Source organism: Saimiri boliviensis, chromosome 10 (genome assembly GCF_048565385.1).
Source record: "Saimiri boliviensis isolate mSaiBol1 chromosome 10, mSaiBol1.pri, whole genome shotgun sequence".
NCBI classification, from domain to species: Eukaryota; Metazoa; Chordata; class Mammalia; order Primates; family Cebidae; genus Saimiri; species Saimiri boliviensis.
The window spans coordinates 96729649-96750001 of NC_133458.1; the positions used below are offsets into that span (position 1 = coordinate 96729649).

At 43.3% G+C, this 20353-nt stretch overlaps 1 protein-coding gene and 1 long non-coding RNA gene across 15 annotated transcripts in view; one reads left to right on the forward strand and one right to left on the reverse strand.

Annotated features, from left to right (window-relative positions):
* Positions 1-2772: 2772 nt before the first annotated feature.
* The window catches only part of LOC104652507 (uncharacterized), a 38093-nt gene continuing 20512 nt past the window's right edge, over positions 2773-20353 (forward strand). The window contains exons 1-2 of one of the 8 annotated variants that reach the window (XR_012512196.1): positions 2773-10695; positions 15275-18990. This is a non-coding gene — a long non-coding RNA (uncharacterized LOC104652507). Of the gene's footprint in view, positions 18991-20353 lie in introns of all 8 variants that reach the window. The other 7 variants (XR_012512199.1, XR_012512200.1, XR_012512198.1 and 4 more) reach the window with 7 other exon arrangements.
* NOD1 (nucleotide binding oligomerization domain containing 1) overlaps positions 13789-20353 on the reverse strand; it is a 67878-nt gene continuing 61313 nt past the window's right edge. For 6 of the 7 annotated variants that reach the window (XM_010345712.3, XM_074379654.1, XM_010345711.3 and 3 more), the window contains one exon: positions 16635-17406. In XM_010345712.3, the coding sequence (XP_010344014.2) occupies positions 17334-17406 (73 nt within the window). In that variant the 3' untranslated portion in view covers positions 16635-17333. Of the gene's footprint in view, positions 14265-16634; positions 17407-20353 lie in introns of those variants that run through there. The other variant, XR_012512191.1, reaches the window with a different exon arrangement.

Here is a 20353-nt window from a genome sequence, read left to right on the forward strand (position 1 = left end):
TGTGATTCTACCAGCATTTCTTTCTTTCTTTTTTTTATGCTTTCATATAAATTTGAAATTTTTCTCATACCTACAGAAAATCCTTCTGAGGTTTTGATAAAAACCACATTAAGCATATGGATCAATTTGGGTGAAATTGGCATCTTCAACATGTTGAATCATCTTTCAATCCGTAACACAGTTTGCTTCTGTATTTACTTGGGTCTTTTAAAGATTTTCTTCATTAGATTTGTGTAATTTTCTCCATACAAATCCTATGCATAGTTTGTTTGATTTAGATTGAAGTTATCCCATTTTTTTTGGAGCAACTGTGTAAAGGGTCCTGTGTTTCTAATTTCAGTTTCAATGCATTTGTTGCTAGTGTATAGAAATAAGATCGATTTGCATGTGTGTGTGTGAACTTTGTATCCTGCAACCCTGCTAACTCACTTATTAGTTGTCCCCTTCTCCTCTGTTTCCCAAAAGAGATGGTATAAAGGAACTGTTACTTACTATTTTTTTTTTTTTTTTTTTTTTTTTTGAGATGAAGTCTCACTCTGTCACGCAGGCTGGAGTGCAGTGACACAATCTTGACTCACTGGAACCTCTGCCTCCCAGGTTTGAGTGATTCTCCTGCCTCAGCCTCCTGAGTAGCTGGGATTACAGGTGTGTGCCACCATACCTGGCTATTTTTGTATTTTTATTAGAGATGGGGTTTCACCATGTTGGTCAGGCTGGTCTCCAACTACTGGCCTTGTGATCCACCCACCTCAGCCTTCCAAAGTGCTGGGATCACAGGCATGAGCCAGTGCACCCAACCTGTTACTTATTCTTTTAATGTTTGTTACAGTTCAGCAATGATACCATCTGGGCCTGGAGATTTCTTTATCCAAAGGTTTTAAACTGTTAATTCAGCTTTTTTAGTAGTTATGAGACTATTCAAGTTATCTGTTATCTTGGGTGTCTTTATAGTTTGGAATTGGTCGTATCATCTAAATTGTCAAATGTATGGGCACAGAGTTGTTTGTTGTATTCTTTTATTATCCTATAATGTCTGCTGGGTCTGTGGGAGTATTCCCTCTTTCATTACCAAGATTGGGCATTTATGTCTTTTTTTGCACTTTCCCATTTCCTGCCTCCTCTCTTTTTTTCCCCCCTTTTCTTCTCCTCATCTTTTGTCAGCCTTGCTTGAGGTTAGTCAATGGTACTGATCTTTTCAAAGAGTAAACTTTTGTTTGTATTTTTCTCTATTGTTTTTCTGTTTTCAGTTTCATTGACTTTTTACTCTTACTTTTATTCTTTCTTCCTGATTGCTTGGGGTTTATTTTGCTCTTCCTCTTGTAGTTTCTTGAGGTGGAAGCTTTGTTATGAATCTGAGACTGTTTTTTCAGTATAAGCATTTAGTGTTATAAATTCTTTAAAAATGAATCTGCTTTAACTGCATCCCAAAGATTTTTATATGTTGTATTTTCATTCTCTTCAGTGTATTTTTAAATTTCCTTTGAGACTTTGTCTGACCGTTGGAGTATTTAGAAGTGTGATGTTTTGTGATTTTTCTAATTGTTTTGTGATTTTTCCTGGTATCTTTCTGTTACTGATTTCTAGTTAGATTCATTATGAACAGATATTATATTTTTTATGATTTCAGTCCTTTTAAATTTTTGAAGCTTTGTTTTATATGACCCAGGATAGGATTGTGGTCCATCTTGTTATCTGTGTATTAGTTGGCAAGGTCATTTTTTCCTTGTTGAGGGGCTTGGCTTGGAGTTAACACACATCTCTTCTGCCCACATTCCAGTAGTTAATACTAAATCATTTGGCCACACCTAACTGCACAGAAGGCTGGGAAATAGATTTTAGCTGTGTGACTAGAAGGAAATGGGAATCAAGTTTGGAAATTACATAACATTCTGTTTTTGATTTTTTAAAATGTTCTCCCTTAATTCCCATTCCCAATCCTATAGTTATTTACACATTCTAGTGTATTTAAATATGTCCTTCTGATCTGCCTTCTATATATTGAATTAGGTTTTTATGAATCTTTGTAAAATACCTAGGATTTCTTTGAGTATTTTTTTAAATGTTTATAAATGGTTATCATCTGATACAGTTTGGATGTTGTACCCTCTAAATCTCATGTTGAATTATAATCCTCAGTGTTGGAAGTAGGGCCTGGTGGGAGGTGACTGAATCATGGGAGCAGAGTTTTCATGAATGGTTCAGCACTGTCCCCTCAGTGCTGTCTTTGGGGTAGTTCTAGCAAGATCTGGCTGTTTAAAGGTACGAGGCATCTTTCCCCTCACTCTCCTTGCTCCTGTTGTCTCCACGGGACATGCCTGCTCCTACTTCGCCTTCTGCCATGAGTAAAAGTTCCCTGATGCATCTCTAGAAGTCAAGCAGATGCCAGCACCATGCTTCTTGTACCACCTGTAGAACTGCGAGGCAGTTCAACCTCTTCTCAGGTATTTTTTTTCTCAATGTCAGATATTTTTTGCTATAAGCAGTGCAAAAAACAGCCTAATATTTTGTCTGTATAGCATTCTGATTATTAGTTCTTCACTATATATTAAAATCGACTTACGTTGCTGCAGGTATTGCTAATTCATCCCTCTGACTTCTTCAGAAATATACCACTTTATTCATATTTACTCAACATTTTACTTATTCCTCCATGTATTAAAAGCCAAAAGCATTACTAATTTAATAATGTCATATTTGTTCTTCTAATTATTTTTGCTGCATAACAAAGCTTTTTTTTTTTTTTTTTTTTTTTTTTTTTTTTTTTGAGATGGAGTCTTGCTATGTAGCCCAGGCTGGAGTGCAGCCTCCAACTCCTAGGTCCCGGTTCAAGCAATTCCCCTACCTTGGCCTCCCAAGTAGCTGGGATTACAGGCAGGAGCCACCATGCACAGCTGATTTTTGTATTTTTTAGTAGAGACGGGTTTCACCATGTTGGCCAGTCTGGTCTTGAACTCCTGACCTCGTGATCCACCTACCTCAGCCTCCCAAAGTGCTGGGATTACAGGCATGAGCCACTGCACCTGGCCAACAAAGCATTTTTAAGTTAGTGTCATTAATTTTATTCAAAAATCTGCAATTTGGGCTGCAATTGGCACTACAGCTCGTCTTTGCTCCTTATAGTATCAGCTGGAATTGGCAGTGACTCAGCAGGTTGGGGCTGGCAACAATGGAAGACTCATTCTTGTCAGGTGGTTGACGGTGGCTTTAAGTTGGAACCTCAGCTGGGGTTATTTGCCAGGACACCTACACATGGCGTGTCCATGGAGCTGCCTGACTTTCTCACTGCAGTGGCTGGGTTCCAGGAGCAGTTATCCCAAAAGAATAAGGCAGAAGTGCATGACTTTTAGGATCTTGTCTCACAAGTCACACAGAGTCACTTCCACCATCCCCTGTTGGTCAAGAAGGACATGAAGGTCTTGCTAGGTGCACAGGGAGAAGACAGACTCTACCTCTTGATGGGAGGAGTGTCAATCTTACATAGTAAGAGAAGCACGTGGAATGGGATGTATTGTGATGCCCATCTTTGGAACAGACAACCTGGCACATCTGTGAAAATTAAAAGTCTAATTTGGATATAACAATTGAGACTGATTAGCAAAGATGTCTAATTATAAAAATTAAATTCCAAATACACGTTTTTTTGGCCAAAGACTAGGTTATAGCCAAGGAATTCTGGCTCCCTATACTCCTAGGCTTTTTTTCTTTCTTTTTTGAGATGGAGTCTCGCCCTGTCGCCCAGGCTGGAGTGCAATGGTGGGATCTCAGCTCACTGCAACCTCCGCCTCCAGGTTCACGCAATTCTCCTGCCTCAGCGTCCTGAGTACCTGAAATTACAGGTGCACACCACCACACTTGGCTGATTTTTTGTATTTTTAGTAGAGATGAGGTTTCACTATGTTAGCCAGACTGGTCTCAAATTCCTGACCTAGTGATCCGCCCACCTTGGCCTCCCAACGTGCTGGGATTACAGGTGTGAGCCACCGCGCCCCACTCATAGGCTTTTTTTCTAAGTTTATCAATACCTTCTTCCCCTTGATCCTTAATTTTTTATGTGATCAACATAATACATGAGATCAACCAGTTCAAACAACATGATTGCAAAACGTGCCCACCTTGAGTGTAATAAAGAGAAACAGAGAGCTTTCTTTCCCTTTAGAAAATACATCATACAAGAAAGCAATAGGAACTAGTTCTCAACCTTACTCCTTTTCTTTTGTGCTGCTGGCAAGGAGATCTCTGATGTATTGAACATTCTGATTAGATACCTTCAGTATACATGACTATTCTGAAGGCTTATTATCTCCATCACTAGAAAATAGATCCATAGCTTTTTCAGGCCTTGTGCCTTTTTCTCTGAACTTGTCTCTCCTGAGGCTATTAAATACGATGGTGCTTGAGGAAAACACTGGCAGAATAGCTCTGCTTTTCTTAAGTGATGTAAGAAAAATGGAAAAAGTGTTTTAGCAAAGCGGTCATGAAAAGATGGTAGTGAGTTCAACCCTGTCAAGTCCTGATTTCTGTATATCATTTTACCCATTTCCATCAAAATTCAGAACGGTCATACCCAAATGGATGAAAATGCTGATAACTCTAACCTTTTAACTACGTAAAGCTTTCACCAAGGCAGAAAATCACAGCTAAAAAATTGACATAAGATGGCCAACCCAATTTGTTCCTTTTCTTGAATCACTATGCCAAGACAAGATGAGTCTTGGGCCTTTGTTTGTTTCTATTTTTTAACAGATAATTTCAAATATATGTTAAAGTAGAAAGGACAGTTCAGTCATCCCTCAGTATCTGTGAGGGATTGGTCTAAGGATCCCCTGTGCATAGGAACGCCGGCTGACACTTCAGTGGCTGCTACAAAATGGCAGAGTATTTGCACATAACCTGTGCACATCCTCCTACACACTTTAAATCATCTCTAGATTACTTGTAGTACCTAATACAATGGAAATGCTGTGTAAATAGTTTTCATATTGTATTGTTTAAGGAATCATGACAAGGAAAAAACATCTGCGCATGCTCAGTACAACCATCATAGACCTAAGTACACTTTTGATTTGAGGCTGGCTGACTCCGCAGATGTAGAACCCAGAGGATACAGCGGGAGCTGACTGACTGTCTAATGGAATGCCACAGCCATCCCCTAAGTTCAGCAGTTACCAACCCATGGCCAGTCTTGTCATCTGCACTCTCCATCCCCAAATATATTAAAATGTATTACTTCAAAGCAAAACCTTGATATCATTTCATCCGTACTGCTTCAATGTGTATCTCTACACGTATAGGACTCTTTAAAAGCATAACTACAATATTATTATCACACATTTTAAAATTAGCAGTTCTGGATTCTGTTGAGACATGCAAAAGATGCGTCTATAACGGGGGAGAATGAAGTAAAGAATATAAGTGGACACAGAACAGGAAAAACAAAAAAAGACTGAGCCTCTGAAGTCCTGAAAGGGGTTCCAGTCCGCAGTTCTCCCTCTGATGTCGAGAGTCACCTCATCTCTTTGCATCATTCTAGTAAATGCCCCTTTTTGATTACATTGAGTTGGATTTAAAGTTGGATTTAAATTCAGTAATTTAAATTTGGAAGCATCGTGACTAATACTACTGCTATCCGGACAGCTGAGTGTTACTCTTCCCTCCATATTCTTTGATTTGTTTATCATACCATTCAATTTAGTTAATTCCAGTAGCTACTATTTATTGAATACAATCATATACTAGACATTCTACCAAGTGTAGAGATTAAACTACACTAATGTTCACAACAACCCATTGAAAAAAGTATTTCCCTATCTTGCAGATAAAGAAATGAAAGTCTGTCTGGATTAGGTAATACACCCAGGTCACACAGTTAACAAGCGTGGAACCAAAATCTTACCCAGATCTTTCCTCAGCCTGTTCCCATTATGCTTCTGACAAACATGATTTTTATTTCAAAAAAAAAAAAGGAAAAAAAAAGGCAGTACAATTCTGTGGTATCTGTTGTTAATCATATTGTTTTCTCATCTTCCTAGGTACACAACTACTCCTTCATGACTCTTTGGTTTGGTCATGTGATTGGGTCCTAGCCTATGGAATGTGACGAGAAGACATGTCATGTTTCTTGGCTTGGGCCCAGTAAAACTCCCCATTTGCTGTCCTCTATGCTCTCTCTGCTTTTGCTGTCTGGCTGATGATGCCTAAGGTGACCTTGGGAACCACACGTTGGTGATGACAAAGACTGACATCCTGAGTCTCTGAGTGACTGTATGGGACAGAGCCCCCTGCTACCAGTCTGAAGCCTCTCTGGACTGTTTACGTGAGCAAGAGATAAACTTCTATTTTGTTTAAGCCATTGTATATTTAGCATTCTATGTGTTATTATAGCACTTAGCCTTCTTTTCATGTACTGTTTCTCTTACTGGGTAACAAATTACCCAGTAAGAGTATCTTACTGGGTATATAACAAAATACCCAGTAAGAGTATCAATTATCTCTTACTGGGTAACAAACTACCCCCAACATTTAGTAACTTAAAACCACGATCTTAAATTAACTCATGATTCTGCAGGTCAGAAATTTGGGCTCTTGCCCCTACTTGTTCATGCAGCTACAATGCGCAGATAGGCAGCCGGGGGCTAGCTGGTCCAGCAGTGCCTCACTCGCATGTCTCGAAATAGGTGCTGGCTGGACCATGCGTCTCCAGCAGACCTGCCTGAGGTTATTCACATGGTGGTGGAAGAGTTCTCAGCAGCAAGAGAGGGCAAGCCCCAGTCTGCAAGTACGTCTCAAGCTCCTGCTTGCATTGTGTTTGCAGACAGGCCATTATCCAGCGTGAGTCACCTGGGGAGAGGGGAGTATGATTTATTGGGGACTATTTACTGCAACAATCTGCCATATGTACAAGTCAGGCAAATCATTTTCATATATACAACATCTTAGACACGTATTTAATACCAGAGTCCCGCTTTAAGGCTGTTTTCATAACCTCTGAATCAAGTTCTATTTAATAATATCTGTTTTGGATATAATAAAAATCATTTATTTTTTTACTTCTCAGATCTATATATGAGAATAAAATATTTACCAATACATCATACATTTAGGTTAGTAGAATTGGGATTTAAAGAAGTGAATCTTACTCATTCTCCTAGTTTCATATTTGCCATTAGCATTGAGCTCCCTTCGTTTCAAGTCAGACGCAGTAACCCTCCCTAGACTCCATAACCCCTTTGAGCTCCTGTCATATCCTGTTCCCTTCACATCATCTGTCTCCCTTTCTCTTTCTTTCCTCCCTTCCCTTCCCTTTGCCCTTCCCTTTTTCTTTTCCTTTCCTTTCCTCACAGTTTTGCTCTGTTGTCCAGGCTGGAGTGCAGTGGTGCAGTCTTGGTCACTGCAACCTCTGCCTCCCAGGTTCAGGCGATTCTCCTGCCTCAGCCTCCCGAGTACCCGGAATTAAAGGTGCTCACAACCACACCTGGATACTTTTTGTATTTTTAGTAGAGACAGGGTTTTGCCATGTTTGTCATACTGGTGTCAAACTCCTGACCTTAGGTAATCCACCCGCCTTGGCCTCCCAAAGTGCTGGGATTACAGGCATGAACCACTGTGCCCAACTCACATGTTATTTCTTGAAGGATATCCTCATCTTCCAGTTATTTCTCAATCCTTTCAGTCTGGTTTCCTTGCTATTATGAAAACAGCTCTTATCAGGGTGACCCATGACTTTCTCGTCACTAAATCCATGGGCATGAAACTTTATTTACTGGTGGTTGACTTCTCTGCATCACACCACTATCCCTCTGCTTTTCCATCAACCTTTCTGGCCTTGTCTTAGTTTCCTTTGAAGGCTCATCCTCCTTTACCTTACCTTTAATTGACGGAATTCCTCAAGACTCGTGCTTGGTCTTTTCTCACTCTCGTCTCGTGCTAGGTTGGCCTCGTCTTTGACCGTGTCTTCAGTACCATCTGTATCCTGTTGAGTCTCAAACTTGTTTCACTACCTCGGGCCTCTTCTTTAAGCCCCAACCCTGTGTATCTCCAGTTGTTTATCTTACAGGCACCTCAGACTCAGTTTATGTCCACACCGAGCCTGTGCTTCCTCCACACTCACCCTTCCCTCCAAACAAAAGTCAGTTCTTTCCTGGTAGTTTCAGAATGGCCCCACAATCCAAAAGCCCGTGAATCATTCTTGACTCCCCGTACCGTCACTGTCCCCCGTGCCATCCTTCACCCTTTCCTGTTATGCCCTTTTCTATTCTGGGAATATCTCCCATTGTGAGTCATCTGGGTGGGTGACAGTTCCCCAGCTCCCACTATGAAAGACAAAGGGGCTAACATCCTCCCTCTCTCTGTCTCCTGGCAGCTGAGGCAGTGCCTGTGACCTGACCTGGGTTGATTGGCTACCAAGAACTTTGAATATTGAGAGTAAAACCAAGAAGGTACTATTAGAAGTCATTCACGAATGTATCAGTGGAGTACTGGCTGTGCTGATCCTGCTTCCTGTTTCTTAACTTTTCTTGGTTAAGAAACTATCTTGGTTCCTGCCCCCACACTTTCCATGCTGGTGTGCTAGTCCCCAGTGGATTTATCCTGTAAATGCCCCCATTTGCTTAAGATACTCAGAGAAGGATTTTGTTATTTGCCACCAGAAAAGTTGTGACCAATATAGGCACTGATGTTCCAGGTGGATTCAGATGCCATCACAAAATTTTCTCCACTGATCGAAGACACAGCCACAGAATGTACAAAACAGCTCCGAAGATCTTTATCTTGAGGATAAAGTAATAGCTCCCTCCAGTTCAGAAAGCAGACTTGCCACTGCTTGCTATAAAATGGCAGGCTCCTCAAACTCAGTGTTCTTCACCTGCCATGCAAAGCCACTGTATGTGTGGCATCCACCTGTGCCCCATCCAGCACACTGTCTTCGTGGGCTAAGGGCCACAGCGGTGGATGCAGGCACACTTATGCTCATGTTGTTGACTGCTCTGTGGATCACAAAGTCCTGCGCTCTGACCCAGGAGGCTTGCGTCCTGTGCCAGCATCCACAAAAGAGTAACAGTTTAACTTACTAACTTGCAAGTCAGGGAAAACGTCCAGACATGACACTAACCATTTCCTATCAGCCAGTACAGTAACTGGCCTAAAGCAGATGTTCAGTATTTGTGAAACAAATGGATGGTTGGCTAGATAGAAAGCAGATGGACTTTGAGTTCTGCTTAAGGTGTTGCAGGGATCAAACTTTTTCAGAAATGCCGGCCCTATTCTGGAATGATTCTGGAACTGTGGGGAAGACAATTGAGAACTGAAGATTATCTTGACCTGAAGTTTATCGTCCTTTGTGTGAGTAAGTAGAATTTTTGGATCCGCCAGCTCCTCTTCTGATAGTAAACTGTCTGACATGAGCAGTCCTGGAGACAGTTGTATTTTATTCTGAATTACCTGAATGAGTCTGATGTCCCCAACACCTAGCTAAGCTCAGCAGTGAGGAATGGGTTGGACTGATACGGGAAGAAGGCAGCCTGGAGTGGCAGAGGCCCGGGTTCTGTTTTAAAAGGGAATTCTGGGTATCCCTGGGTCTCTTAGGGAGTGAGGGAGGGGGAACTGGGAAGTGAGAAAGGGAAGTGGGACAGCAGCAAAGCCGAAGTTAGCCTCAAGTTCTCCGCAAAGGCCAGGTGGCTGTAACTGGGGACATTTTGCAGAAATTCATCTCTGAAGCAGCTGAGGCCAGAATACTTCAGACAACTGTCCCTGCTAGGAAGGCCTGTTCCCCTTTCACAAATAGCACTGCTTTTCCTAACACAAGCCCAGTTCTTACACATAGATAAAACTATCTTTGGGATAGAGTGAAAAGAGAATGAGAATCTTTATAACTATTAAGATGTATTGAAAGTTGAATAATGTGCAGAAAGCAAATCACTCTACACAGAAAGAGAGGGTGACAGAAGGGTTCTTGGAGATGGCAAGCATGAGAAGAATTATCTAGGGTTTGATGAGATTTTCAGCAAGGGTTTTATCATCCCCACAGGGGCAATACTGATTCTTCGGAGACAAAAAGGAACTTAGATATTCGATGGTTTGTGGCCTTCAGAGGACTTCAATTGTACATAAACAGACAGTATATCCATGATAGTGAAATTTCAGGATGGGAGGGATATTAGGGGGAAATACCTAAAATGTCTCCTTACAGGGGTGATAATGAGAAGCAATGGACTAGAGGATTCAAGTGGAAGAGTTTTGACCACCAGCGAGTCCTCCCGGGAACGTGAATTGGAAACAAGCTAAGTGCATTTTCTCAGCAGAAAGAAGATGAGCTTACACATCACCTAGTGACTATCCAGTTGGGAATCTGAAAGCACTAGTGGGCAACTGAGCTGTCCCCCACAGCTATTCAGCAGGCGATGCGCTTACATGCTCCAGAAAAGGTCAGTGTGCTCAGGATGCAGCTGATAGCCTCAGGCACCAGACCAGTCTCCAGACACAGCAATAGGATGGTGGCAATAGAGGATGGAAGTCAAGCTTTCAGGAATTAGCTCACCCTTTCTGTTCCTCCCTTTCTGTTCTGTTCTCGTCTCCCTCCTGTCCTATACTCCTTTCTGCTTCGCTCATTCATTTTTGTTTGCTACAAGCAGGGGAATCAGGAGCAGTGTTCATCAGTGAATGAAAGGAGCGCTGGAAAGAGAACCACATGCTGACATCAAAGTAAGAAAGAAACTTTAATCGTAAGATTTTAGTGTGGAAAGCCAGATGATGCACTCTAACATCTGTGAAATCAAATCAAAATGCAAATTGATTTTTGGCTTACCTAATCCATGTTTCTTTCTGGATATGTGTTCACTGGGACATGCGACTCCTTAACAGAATAAGACTGAAGACAGTTTCAAGTACAGACAGTATAGTTCCAATCCCACAGGTATTCAGCCTTGGAAATGGCTTCTGGTCTCTGGGCTTAAAAGACTGGACTTGCTATCAGTTTGAAAATGGCAGTGTTGTGGAGAAGCTCTTCATGTTAGGAAGATGGCCTGACAGAGTCTCCTTTTTTCTCTTACCCTATCCCTGATGCTTATTAAGGCAGTGCTGGAGGAAAAAATTCTCATTAGGTAACAGGAGTTAATATTGGGTACTATTTAAAGTGCTTTACACCTATTAATTCATTCAGTCACAATCAGACAGTCTTGCAAAGGGAGCAATGTTTTATAAACTCCTATGAATGGGGAGCTCAGGTACAGAAAAGCTAAGTCATTTGTCCAAGGTCACACAGCTTCTGGTAGCATTGGGATTTGAACCCAGATCCTCAGTCCCCAGAGAACTTGGCACAACAGTGTCTTCTAATGTGCCTTCAGCTGATTCTTGCACTTATTGATGTCTTTGAACTCATGGATGAATAGGTTTAAAATTACTTTTAACACAATGTACTTTGGTTTGAGTCTTACTTAAATAGAACAATGTGCCAGTCACCAGACCTCATGCACAGTTGAATCCTTTGGCCATTTACATAATGGATTAGTTACTGGACACATGCTGCCCTCTTGTGATGAAAGTCACTCAGTTGCAACCTTCTCCACTTCTCTGGAATGCACCCATTTACTTCCTTTGGTCCAGTCTCATGGTTCGGGGATGGAGTATTTGCAGCCAGTGATTAAGCTGTTGGCTCTGTAGAGTCAAGATGTCAACTCCCATTCTGCAGGGTGCTCCCAGCCTGTAACTCCAGCCATGAGACATGACCCCACAGTCCTGTAACTTTTAGCACCTGGATATAGGAAAAAAGATCAGGCTTCCTGAAGAAATCCTGAAAACATTAAAGAGACCCGATCTGTGTCCTTGGGGAAAGAGTTTCATTTTGCTTAACTTGCTCTAGCAGATTGGAACCAGCAATAGGGAGAGGAGGCAGCCAAATGCCTAGGCAAATGGGGCAGGTGCCAGGTGAAGCCCTCTCTTAAAGCCAAAAAACAGCCTGAGGGCTGAAAGACTGGACTGCTGGTCCCTGGTGAAAGCCATAACCCAGAGTGAGAACTTGTATTCCTTTTTGCCCTCCCTTTCCTGATTGATTCTTTCTTAATAATGCTTTTAGCCAGTCAAATGTTGCCTTTTCCAGTACTACCTACGACCTGCCCCTCTCCCATTCTGAGCCCATAAAAGCTCCAGACTCAGCCACCATGTGGGGGGGCTTCCACACCTTCAGGTAGGGGGACTCCTCCTGTATCCCCTCTCCACGAAAAGCTGTTTAATCATTCAAACTCCCTGCCTTGCTTACTCTTCAATTGTCAGTGTATCCTCATGCTTCTTGGGCATGGGACAAGCACTCGGGAACCAGTGCACAAGCCAGACTTGGCCTGGGTGGGCCGTCTCCTGCAGCAGGTAGCATGACCTAGCAAGGCCCAGGTGAAGTGTCTCTGGCCAGAGGTCCCCAGCTTGCAAAGTGACCAAGAAAAAAGTCCTCTGTCACCAGGTAAGAGGTTTGGCAGAAAGGAGGTCACTTGCAGAGTGAACTAAAGGTCACAACCCCTACCAGAGCATAGGGAAAATAAAACCAGACAGAAGCCCTGTGTTCTAGTTCTTATTCTTCCGGTAATTAAAGTGATCTTGGGTAAGTCTCTTTTGCTCTCTGATGCCAGTTTTCTTACTGGTAGAATGAGGAGATTGAAATCTTAGATATTGCCAGGCAGAACATTCTGCATTTGCCTATATTCCTTCCCTGAAGAGTTTTAGTTTGCTTTTTTCATTTTTATGCAAATCCTGATTAATAAGATATATATTCATATTATTGGTCCTTAGTTTCCTCATTCAGGAAATAATTCTACTTCATAGGGTTGTTGGGAGGAAGAAGTTTTTATTTGGCGTGATGTTCATGGGTTAATCTGGCTGGGTTTATTTAGGCAAAGCAAGGACACATCCATTTATAAATAAGTATTTAAATCAAGGAAAACTGATTTTAAAGATTCTGACACTTGCACACTAGTAAGTGGTTATCTTCAGCAGTGCCACTTTAAAACAGATGTGTTGATTTCTTCTTCCCTGCAGCCAGTCATTAGATATAGCACATGTATATGTATGGGCAGTACCTGAACACTGGTCTGGTCTGACAGTTGGGGCAGGGAGTTTTTTTCTATTCAAAGGAGACACTGCTGGCTTCACATTACAATTTTCACTTGCTTGCAAACTTATTACACCCTTAACATAGGTTTAAAAATATTTCATAGCAAGGATATGGTTTGTTTTTTCTTTTGAGATAGGGTTTCACTCTGTTACCCAGTCTCATTTATAGCCCTGACATCCTGGGTTCAAGCAGTCCTCCGACCTCAGCCTCTGGATTAGCTGGGACCAAGCCATACATCATTATACCTGGCTAATTAATAGCAAGAATCTTTGCCTTGATAATCTCATTCCAAAGAAATAACCATAAAAACTTGTTTAATTTCATAGAAATAGTGTCTATAGTGACCACTACCACAATCAATCTGGAAACTTGAAGGTCTAACCTGAATGTCTGGAATATTATTAAGCCAATTCTCAAACTGGTAGAATATGATCATAAATGATAAAAACTAACAATGTGAGAAAATGTTTGACAAAAAGAACTGTTAATATACCCTGTGATTATAATTGTAAAAAGAGGTCTCAAAGTAGGCAAAGCATGGAAGATTATATACAAAAATTAAAATAGCTGTGTTAGTGTTTATCATAAATGTTAAATTTTTCCTTTAACATTATTACATTATTGACAAAGCCAATCCCCCCTAAAGTGGAGTATTTTCCTGTTCAGTGCCACAAAGCCAATACACAAAATCAAAAGTGTACGTCTACCAGTCCAGGCTTTATTTGATGCCCATAGAATTGATAATTGGGAGTCTGGTGCATAAATCAGCTTCTCAGTCCATGAGAGACAGGGCATCTCCCATGACAGCCAAGAAATCACAGATACGGGATATCCCCAATGAGAGCCAGGAAGTCATGCTTATGGGGCATTTTTAATGAAGGGGTTGGGGAATTAAAAGCAAGGGGAAGAATATTCATGTCTTTTCTGGGAATGAGATAACGTCTCAGAACCAGAGTTTTTGTCCCCCTTCTTTGTCCTTTTATGGTTTCTTCTGGTCACTGTCATGGTGATTGTCAGTTGTCATGGCACTGGTGGGAGTGTCATTTAGCATGGAAATTAGATTATAATGAAGTTAGAGATTCTTCAAAGGTCAAGTTAGCTGCCATCTTGGATCCCACCACTCTTAGCTGGTTTGGTCATGATGGGGAGCTTTTGACCACAGACTTCCTGTTTCCTAAAGATAGGCAGAGTTAAGGTGGGGAGAAATTTACTTAGGTCACATAGATATTACACTGGTAACAACATTACTTTGACAACACAAATAAATGCACTTTATACCAAAAAAAGTCAAAAAAAATTGAGACACTTTAATTTTTGTTATTGGCCTGAAAAAGCACCTAGGCAGTCATGGGGAAAAATTAGAAACTTGTTTAACATCTTGGACTTATAATTTACTATTTAAAGTTATTATTATAGATCAGAGGGGCCTGTAACCTTTTCAGTACTTAATGTTCTCTAAGAGTCTTAAGCTGGTCTTGGGTGCAGCTCATTCCATTTTAAGGCTGAGAGAGCAGTACTGGGATGTCCCCTGGTAACATGAGTCTCAGCCTTCTCACAAGGCAATTCTTCTTTCATTAAAATTCTTCTTTGTGAACCTGGGTTAATGGTCATGGTTTTACCTTTCAGCTGTAGAGCAAGGTTTTTTTCCTGTAAGTAAGCAATTGGTTACTACAAACAGACCTGTGGTCTACCTGGAAGTGAACCCAAATAGGGATAAGCAGAAAGCTCTTTCCCACTTGGCAAAGGTTCATGGGCCTGGCTCTGTAGGGTGGTGCCAGCTCTGTTCTTCATAGACAGTGAAGACACAGGTGCCCCCTTTGTTCAGTGAGTTGACACTTAGTGGCAGTATGCTCTTTGGTAATAATAATGAAAACTACAGGCTATGCTTTTCACTGACAAAGGTAGGATATTGCAGGAAGCTTGATGTTGAGTATTTTGGGGGGTTACTTTGAGAACTCCCAGTCCTGTAGTTGACCTTGTTGGAAAGTTCCTGGAGACAAGAAGTGAGAAGGGGACAATGTGGGAGTTCCACGGAAAGCAGAAATCAGACCCACTGGCTTGACGGGTAACTGCCATACATTGAGCAGGACCCTGTGCCAGGCTCTGTGCCATCTACTTTCCATGACTCATTTAATCCTCTCAACAACCTTTTGAGTCAGATTCCCTCATTTCTCATTTTTCAAGGATGAAATCTAGATTCTGACAGTCTTAGACTGCTCCAAAGCCACGCAGCTAGGGTGCTCCAGAGAGCTAATACCACCTGGCCACACAGTGGTTCCACATGGCTTTTTAGAGAAGTTGCATGTCAGCATGGACAGGACAAAAGTGCAGGTATGTAATATGGGAGCTGATGTAGCTTCTTTCCCAAAATCACCCAAGATGTCCTGTGGAGTGTCACATCCCTCTTTTACAGAATTTTTTTTTTTTCCACTTGTCTTTTTCTTGCTTAGGAAAAATCTCCACGTCTCTGCTCAGAAGCTCACCTGTTTCTAATAACAGAACCTTTCCATCCAATTAGGAGCCCGATCTCAGTTTTACAGGAGGAATAGAAAATCTACCATTCACCATCTAGAACAGGCGTCCCCAAACTTTTTACACAGGGGGCCAGTTCACTGTCCCTCAGACCGTTGGAGGGCCACCACATGCTGTGCTCCTCTCACTGACCACCAATGAAAGAGGTGCCCCTTCCTGAAGTGCAGCAGGGGACCGGATAAATGGCCTCAGAGCCGCATGCGGCCCGTGGGCCGTAGTTTGGGGACGCCTGCTCTAGAAGATCAAACTGTTTCAAATTGAATTTAAGTCAATACCACGCAAATTCTAATTCCCTAGAGGTAGCAGTTTTAATTTCGATAGTCTCTAAAAGCAGTAACATTCAGTAGTTTTTGAGTAAATTTTAGACTCTCAAGGGTTTAGTTTCAGCAGTTTAATGAAATGTGAATTTTGTCTGCTAAGAAGTGAGCTTCTCGGTGAGACTTGGCGAGTCTGAGGTCTGTGGCACTCCCCCTTTGGCCTTGAGCAGGCCATGCTCATTCCCGTGTTCTTTCTGGGCATATTTTTTGCCCAGATTCTGCAGCAAGGAGAGAGTTGCTGCCTTGGGGTGATTATAGGTGAATACTCAGGTCAGGGGTTGGGAGGGGCCTTGTAGGAACCAGCAACATCGAGTCTTTAAGGGAACTGCCACCATGTAGTTGCCCAACTGTACAGGGTTTCCCCCACAATGGTTCCTTACCTAACAGTCTGCTCTACAAAGCCAGGCTTGGACTCCCAGAACTCAGAGGTACCGCTGGAGGTCCAGCAAGCCTTCCAGTGTCACGTGCTGCCCCTGGCAGCTCGGTGCTTCTTGCCATGGGCCTACCTGGGTCTTCCACTCAGCAGTGAAAAGCCAAGGGAAGGTAGTGGACGTCAAACCTGGCCTGCGGGCCCTACCATGGCAGAGTGATAAAGGTATGAGCCTTCATCTGTGGAGTGAGACCGGATGGAGCTCCGGAGTCATCATGAGCTTACCAGGCCAAGTCCTTCAAAAACTCCAGACTTAACCCGTTAGAAAGAGTGAGTATTTTCAGTATTTTATTAACAAATGAGCTGGTAAGAGGACAAGTGATCTGGTAATATCACCCCCACCTTCATGGAGCAGCCACCACAAGACTGCCATGTGTCTCCACAAAAACCATGGAGGAGTCAAATCCCACACTGCACACACCCCAGTATCTCCAGCTGTGAATGGGGGCCAGTATCCATGCATGGAGAAGTGCTGAGAAGGAAGAAAATATTTCAGGTTTAATACTTATCCATCAAGCACCTTTTAGTCACGAAGCTTGGCACCAACTTTGTGCCATGTCCTCAACTCTTCAGTGAAAACAGCAGTGGCCAACTCGCTCCTGCTGGTCCCTATGGCAGGCGTTGGGATGGGATGAGGCTGGCCTCCTCTGTTCTGCTCACAGCTTTATTCCTCTAGCTTCAGATAAAAATAATTATAATATGCAATAAAGTCCCTTCACAGTGTATTTACAGTAACAACAGCTCACAAGACACATTCTTTTTCTGCAGAATTGTAGCAGGTACTTAGGGAGTTTGCCGACCGGAGCCTCTGCACAGGAAGCTGGCTTGCATCGTGGAAGCAGTGGACTCCTGACGGTCCCGCTTCCACAGGCCCCTTTAAGACACTGGCACAGAAGATGTTGCCAGAGTGGCATTTGCTGCTGAGGCTTCGGGGCAAAGACTCCATGCACAGGAAAGCATCCTCTCAGAAACAGATGATCCGCTTCTCATCTTCATAGACTTTGGCCTCCTCTGGCTTTATCAGGTTTCCATTTAGGCTGTCGAAAGGGGAAAACAAAAGTACACAGGTAAAATGTTAGGGACTCTCACACAATCCTTTCCAAGGTGTGCTCATAGCACACACTCATGCATCGCACAACCCTGAAATTAAGGAACACACTCTTCAGATAGTTCCTTCATAGTAGCATGGATCCTCTCCAGCTGCCATCCCTCTGTTCACTGCGTCTCACTAAGGTCACCTGTAACCTCCGTAAGCCTGAATGTCACGATATTTTTCAGGTCTTGTCTTTCTTGGCCTTCAAAGGATTGTGGCTGTCCTGACTTCTATTTCTCCTGCATCTGAGCACTCTACCTCCATTTCCTTTCCTATATTCTCCTCCATGTGACCTCTATGTCTGAGATTTCTCCAGGCTTGGGGCTAGGCCCTTTTCCCCAGCCGATCTCATCAACGCCACCACCTCGTTCGTATGTTAGTGGAGGCAGTTACCTGCTTGGGCTTCCTTGGACCTCTCCCCTGCACCTCAAAGTAGCTGCACCTCCTAGGGTCCCCTGGCTTAGTGAATGGACCACTCTAATCCTGCTGTGCAGGTTAGTAACCTGGGGGTCACACTGGACACCTTCCTTCTCATCCCCATGTTCCTTCCATCACAAAGTTCTGTCCTAATTCCTAAGCATCTAGAATGCTTCCCTGGAGCCTCTCTATATCTTCAGCCCGCCATCCTGGTCTGAGCACCCATCATTGCTTCTCTGGATCAGTACAATGCCCTACTGACGGGTCATTTCCACGTAGTCCGGCCCTCTCTAATCCAGTTTCCTAGAAGAGCCAAGAATTGGTCTTTTTGCAGTGCAGATCTGATCACATCTCTCTCCTGCTTCAAACTGTTCACTGACTTTCCATCACTTTTAGGATAAAGACCAAAGACACGCATCATGGCCCACAGATCTTTATAGTCCAGTCCCTGCCTACCTCGTCAGCTTCCTGGAGTCTCCTCTTTCACAGTCTGAACCCCAGGGCACAGCAGCTTCTTGCTGTTCTTCCAGGACACCACACTCCCTCCTGCCCCAGACCCTTTGCACATGCTGTTCCGTACCTGGAATACTCACCTCAGCTGACTAACTCCTATTCATCCCTCATGGCTTAGAGTAAGTGCTGCTTCCTCAGAGAGGCCCTCCCTATAACCTCATCTAAATCAGGTTCCCTCTTGGCCTTCCCTTTGTAGTTCCCATCACAGCTGTAATTACATAATTATGCAAATGACATTTTTTTCTTTAATGTGCGTCTCGCTTACTAGACAATGAACTCATGAAGCCATTTTGTTCACCACTGGATTTTTGGTGCTAGCACAGTCCCTGGTCCTCAAGCATTTTCTTATTCGAGGAATAAATGAAGTCACAGGGCTAGACTCTAGGGCCATAGTCTGGAGGAGATAGCCTCACAGAAAGCTGTTATACTGGAGTGGGATACATTTCTATAATTTATGATATTCATTGTACACCTCTAGTTTCTGTCCTTACAGGCAGAACTCACCAACGGACTTCAGACTTGCAACTTATTTTCAGAAAGGAATGAGGAAATAAGAAGAGTCAATACAGATAACAAATCCAAGGAGAAGGCTCACTCTGTAAGTACTGGCTCCAAGCAGAGCAGCTCCCTGAACCTGGCTCCCTGGCCAGCTCGAACACAGCCCTGCGGCCTGGTGTGGCAGTCCCTGGCAGGGCCAACAAAGCCACGGCCTTCTCAGAGCCCAGTCCCATGAAGTCACACACACAGGAGCATACTTTGGAGGCTCCCAGAACAAGCCAAGGACCTAACTGAGGACACTCCCAAGGCCAGCACCTGGGCTGCCTGTCTTGCCCACTCTGAATTGATGGCCAGTTCCCCTCTCCACCCTGACACAAGTGAACCTGAAGGCTCCTGGCCTTATTCAAAATGGTTCCTTGTGTAGGAATGGTGGTCCTCAAGAGGAAGGCAATGCAGATTTTGAAACCTGAGAGAACTAAAGCAACCCTGGGCCTTTACTACCCTCCTAACCAGCTACGGAAAAAACAAGCCAACTATGCTTTGCAAACTGTTCTGCAGTCCGGCAGTCTCCTTACTCTACCCCTCCACCTGCTGTCCTCAAAACATAAAAATCAGCAGAAATGCAGTGGCCTGAGGGCGGAGACCCCTGCAAACTAACTTCCAGTGCCCTCCAGCACTTCCCAGGCTGCTGGGCAGGCTGGGCTCACCAGGCCACGTGTCGGGTTGGATCTGGGCTCTATTCTCTGTTACGGTGTTTTTCTGTTTGTTTTTAGAGACAAGGTCTCTGGCACCCAGGCTGGATTGCAGTGGCATAATCCTGGCTCATTGCAGCCTCAGCCTCCGAGGCATCCATCCTCTCACCTCAGCCTCCTGAGTAGCTGGGACTACAGGCACATAGCACCACATCGAGCTAATTTTTATAGTGATGGGTTTTCACATGTTGCTCAGGCTGTTCTCAAACTCCTGTGCGCAAGAGATCTGCCCATCTTGGCCTCCCAAAGTGCTGGTATTATACACACATGCCACCTTGCCTAGCCAACAGTGTTTCTCATAAAATTTTTGTCTACAAGCCCAAATAAGAATTACCTTTTTAAAAAAATTTTATTTTATTGCATTTTAGGTTTTGGGGTACATGTGAAGAACATGCAAGATTGTTGCACAGGTACACACATGCATGGCAGTGTGATTTGCTGCCTTCCTTCCCCTCACCTGTATCTGTCATTTCTCCCCATGCTATCTCTCCCCAACTCCCCACCCCCTGCTGTCCCTCCCCTATTTCCTCCCGACAGACCCCAGTGTGTGATGCTCCCCTCCCTGTGTCCATGTGTTCTCATTGTTCAACACCCACCTATGAGTGAGAACATGCAGTGTTTGATTTTCTGTTCTTGTGTCAGTTTGCTGAGAATGATGGTTTCCAGGTTCATCCATGTCCCTACAAAGGACACGAACTCAGCATTTTTGAT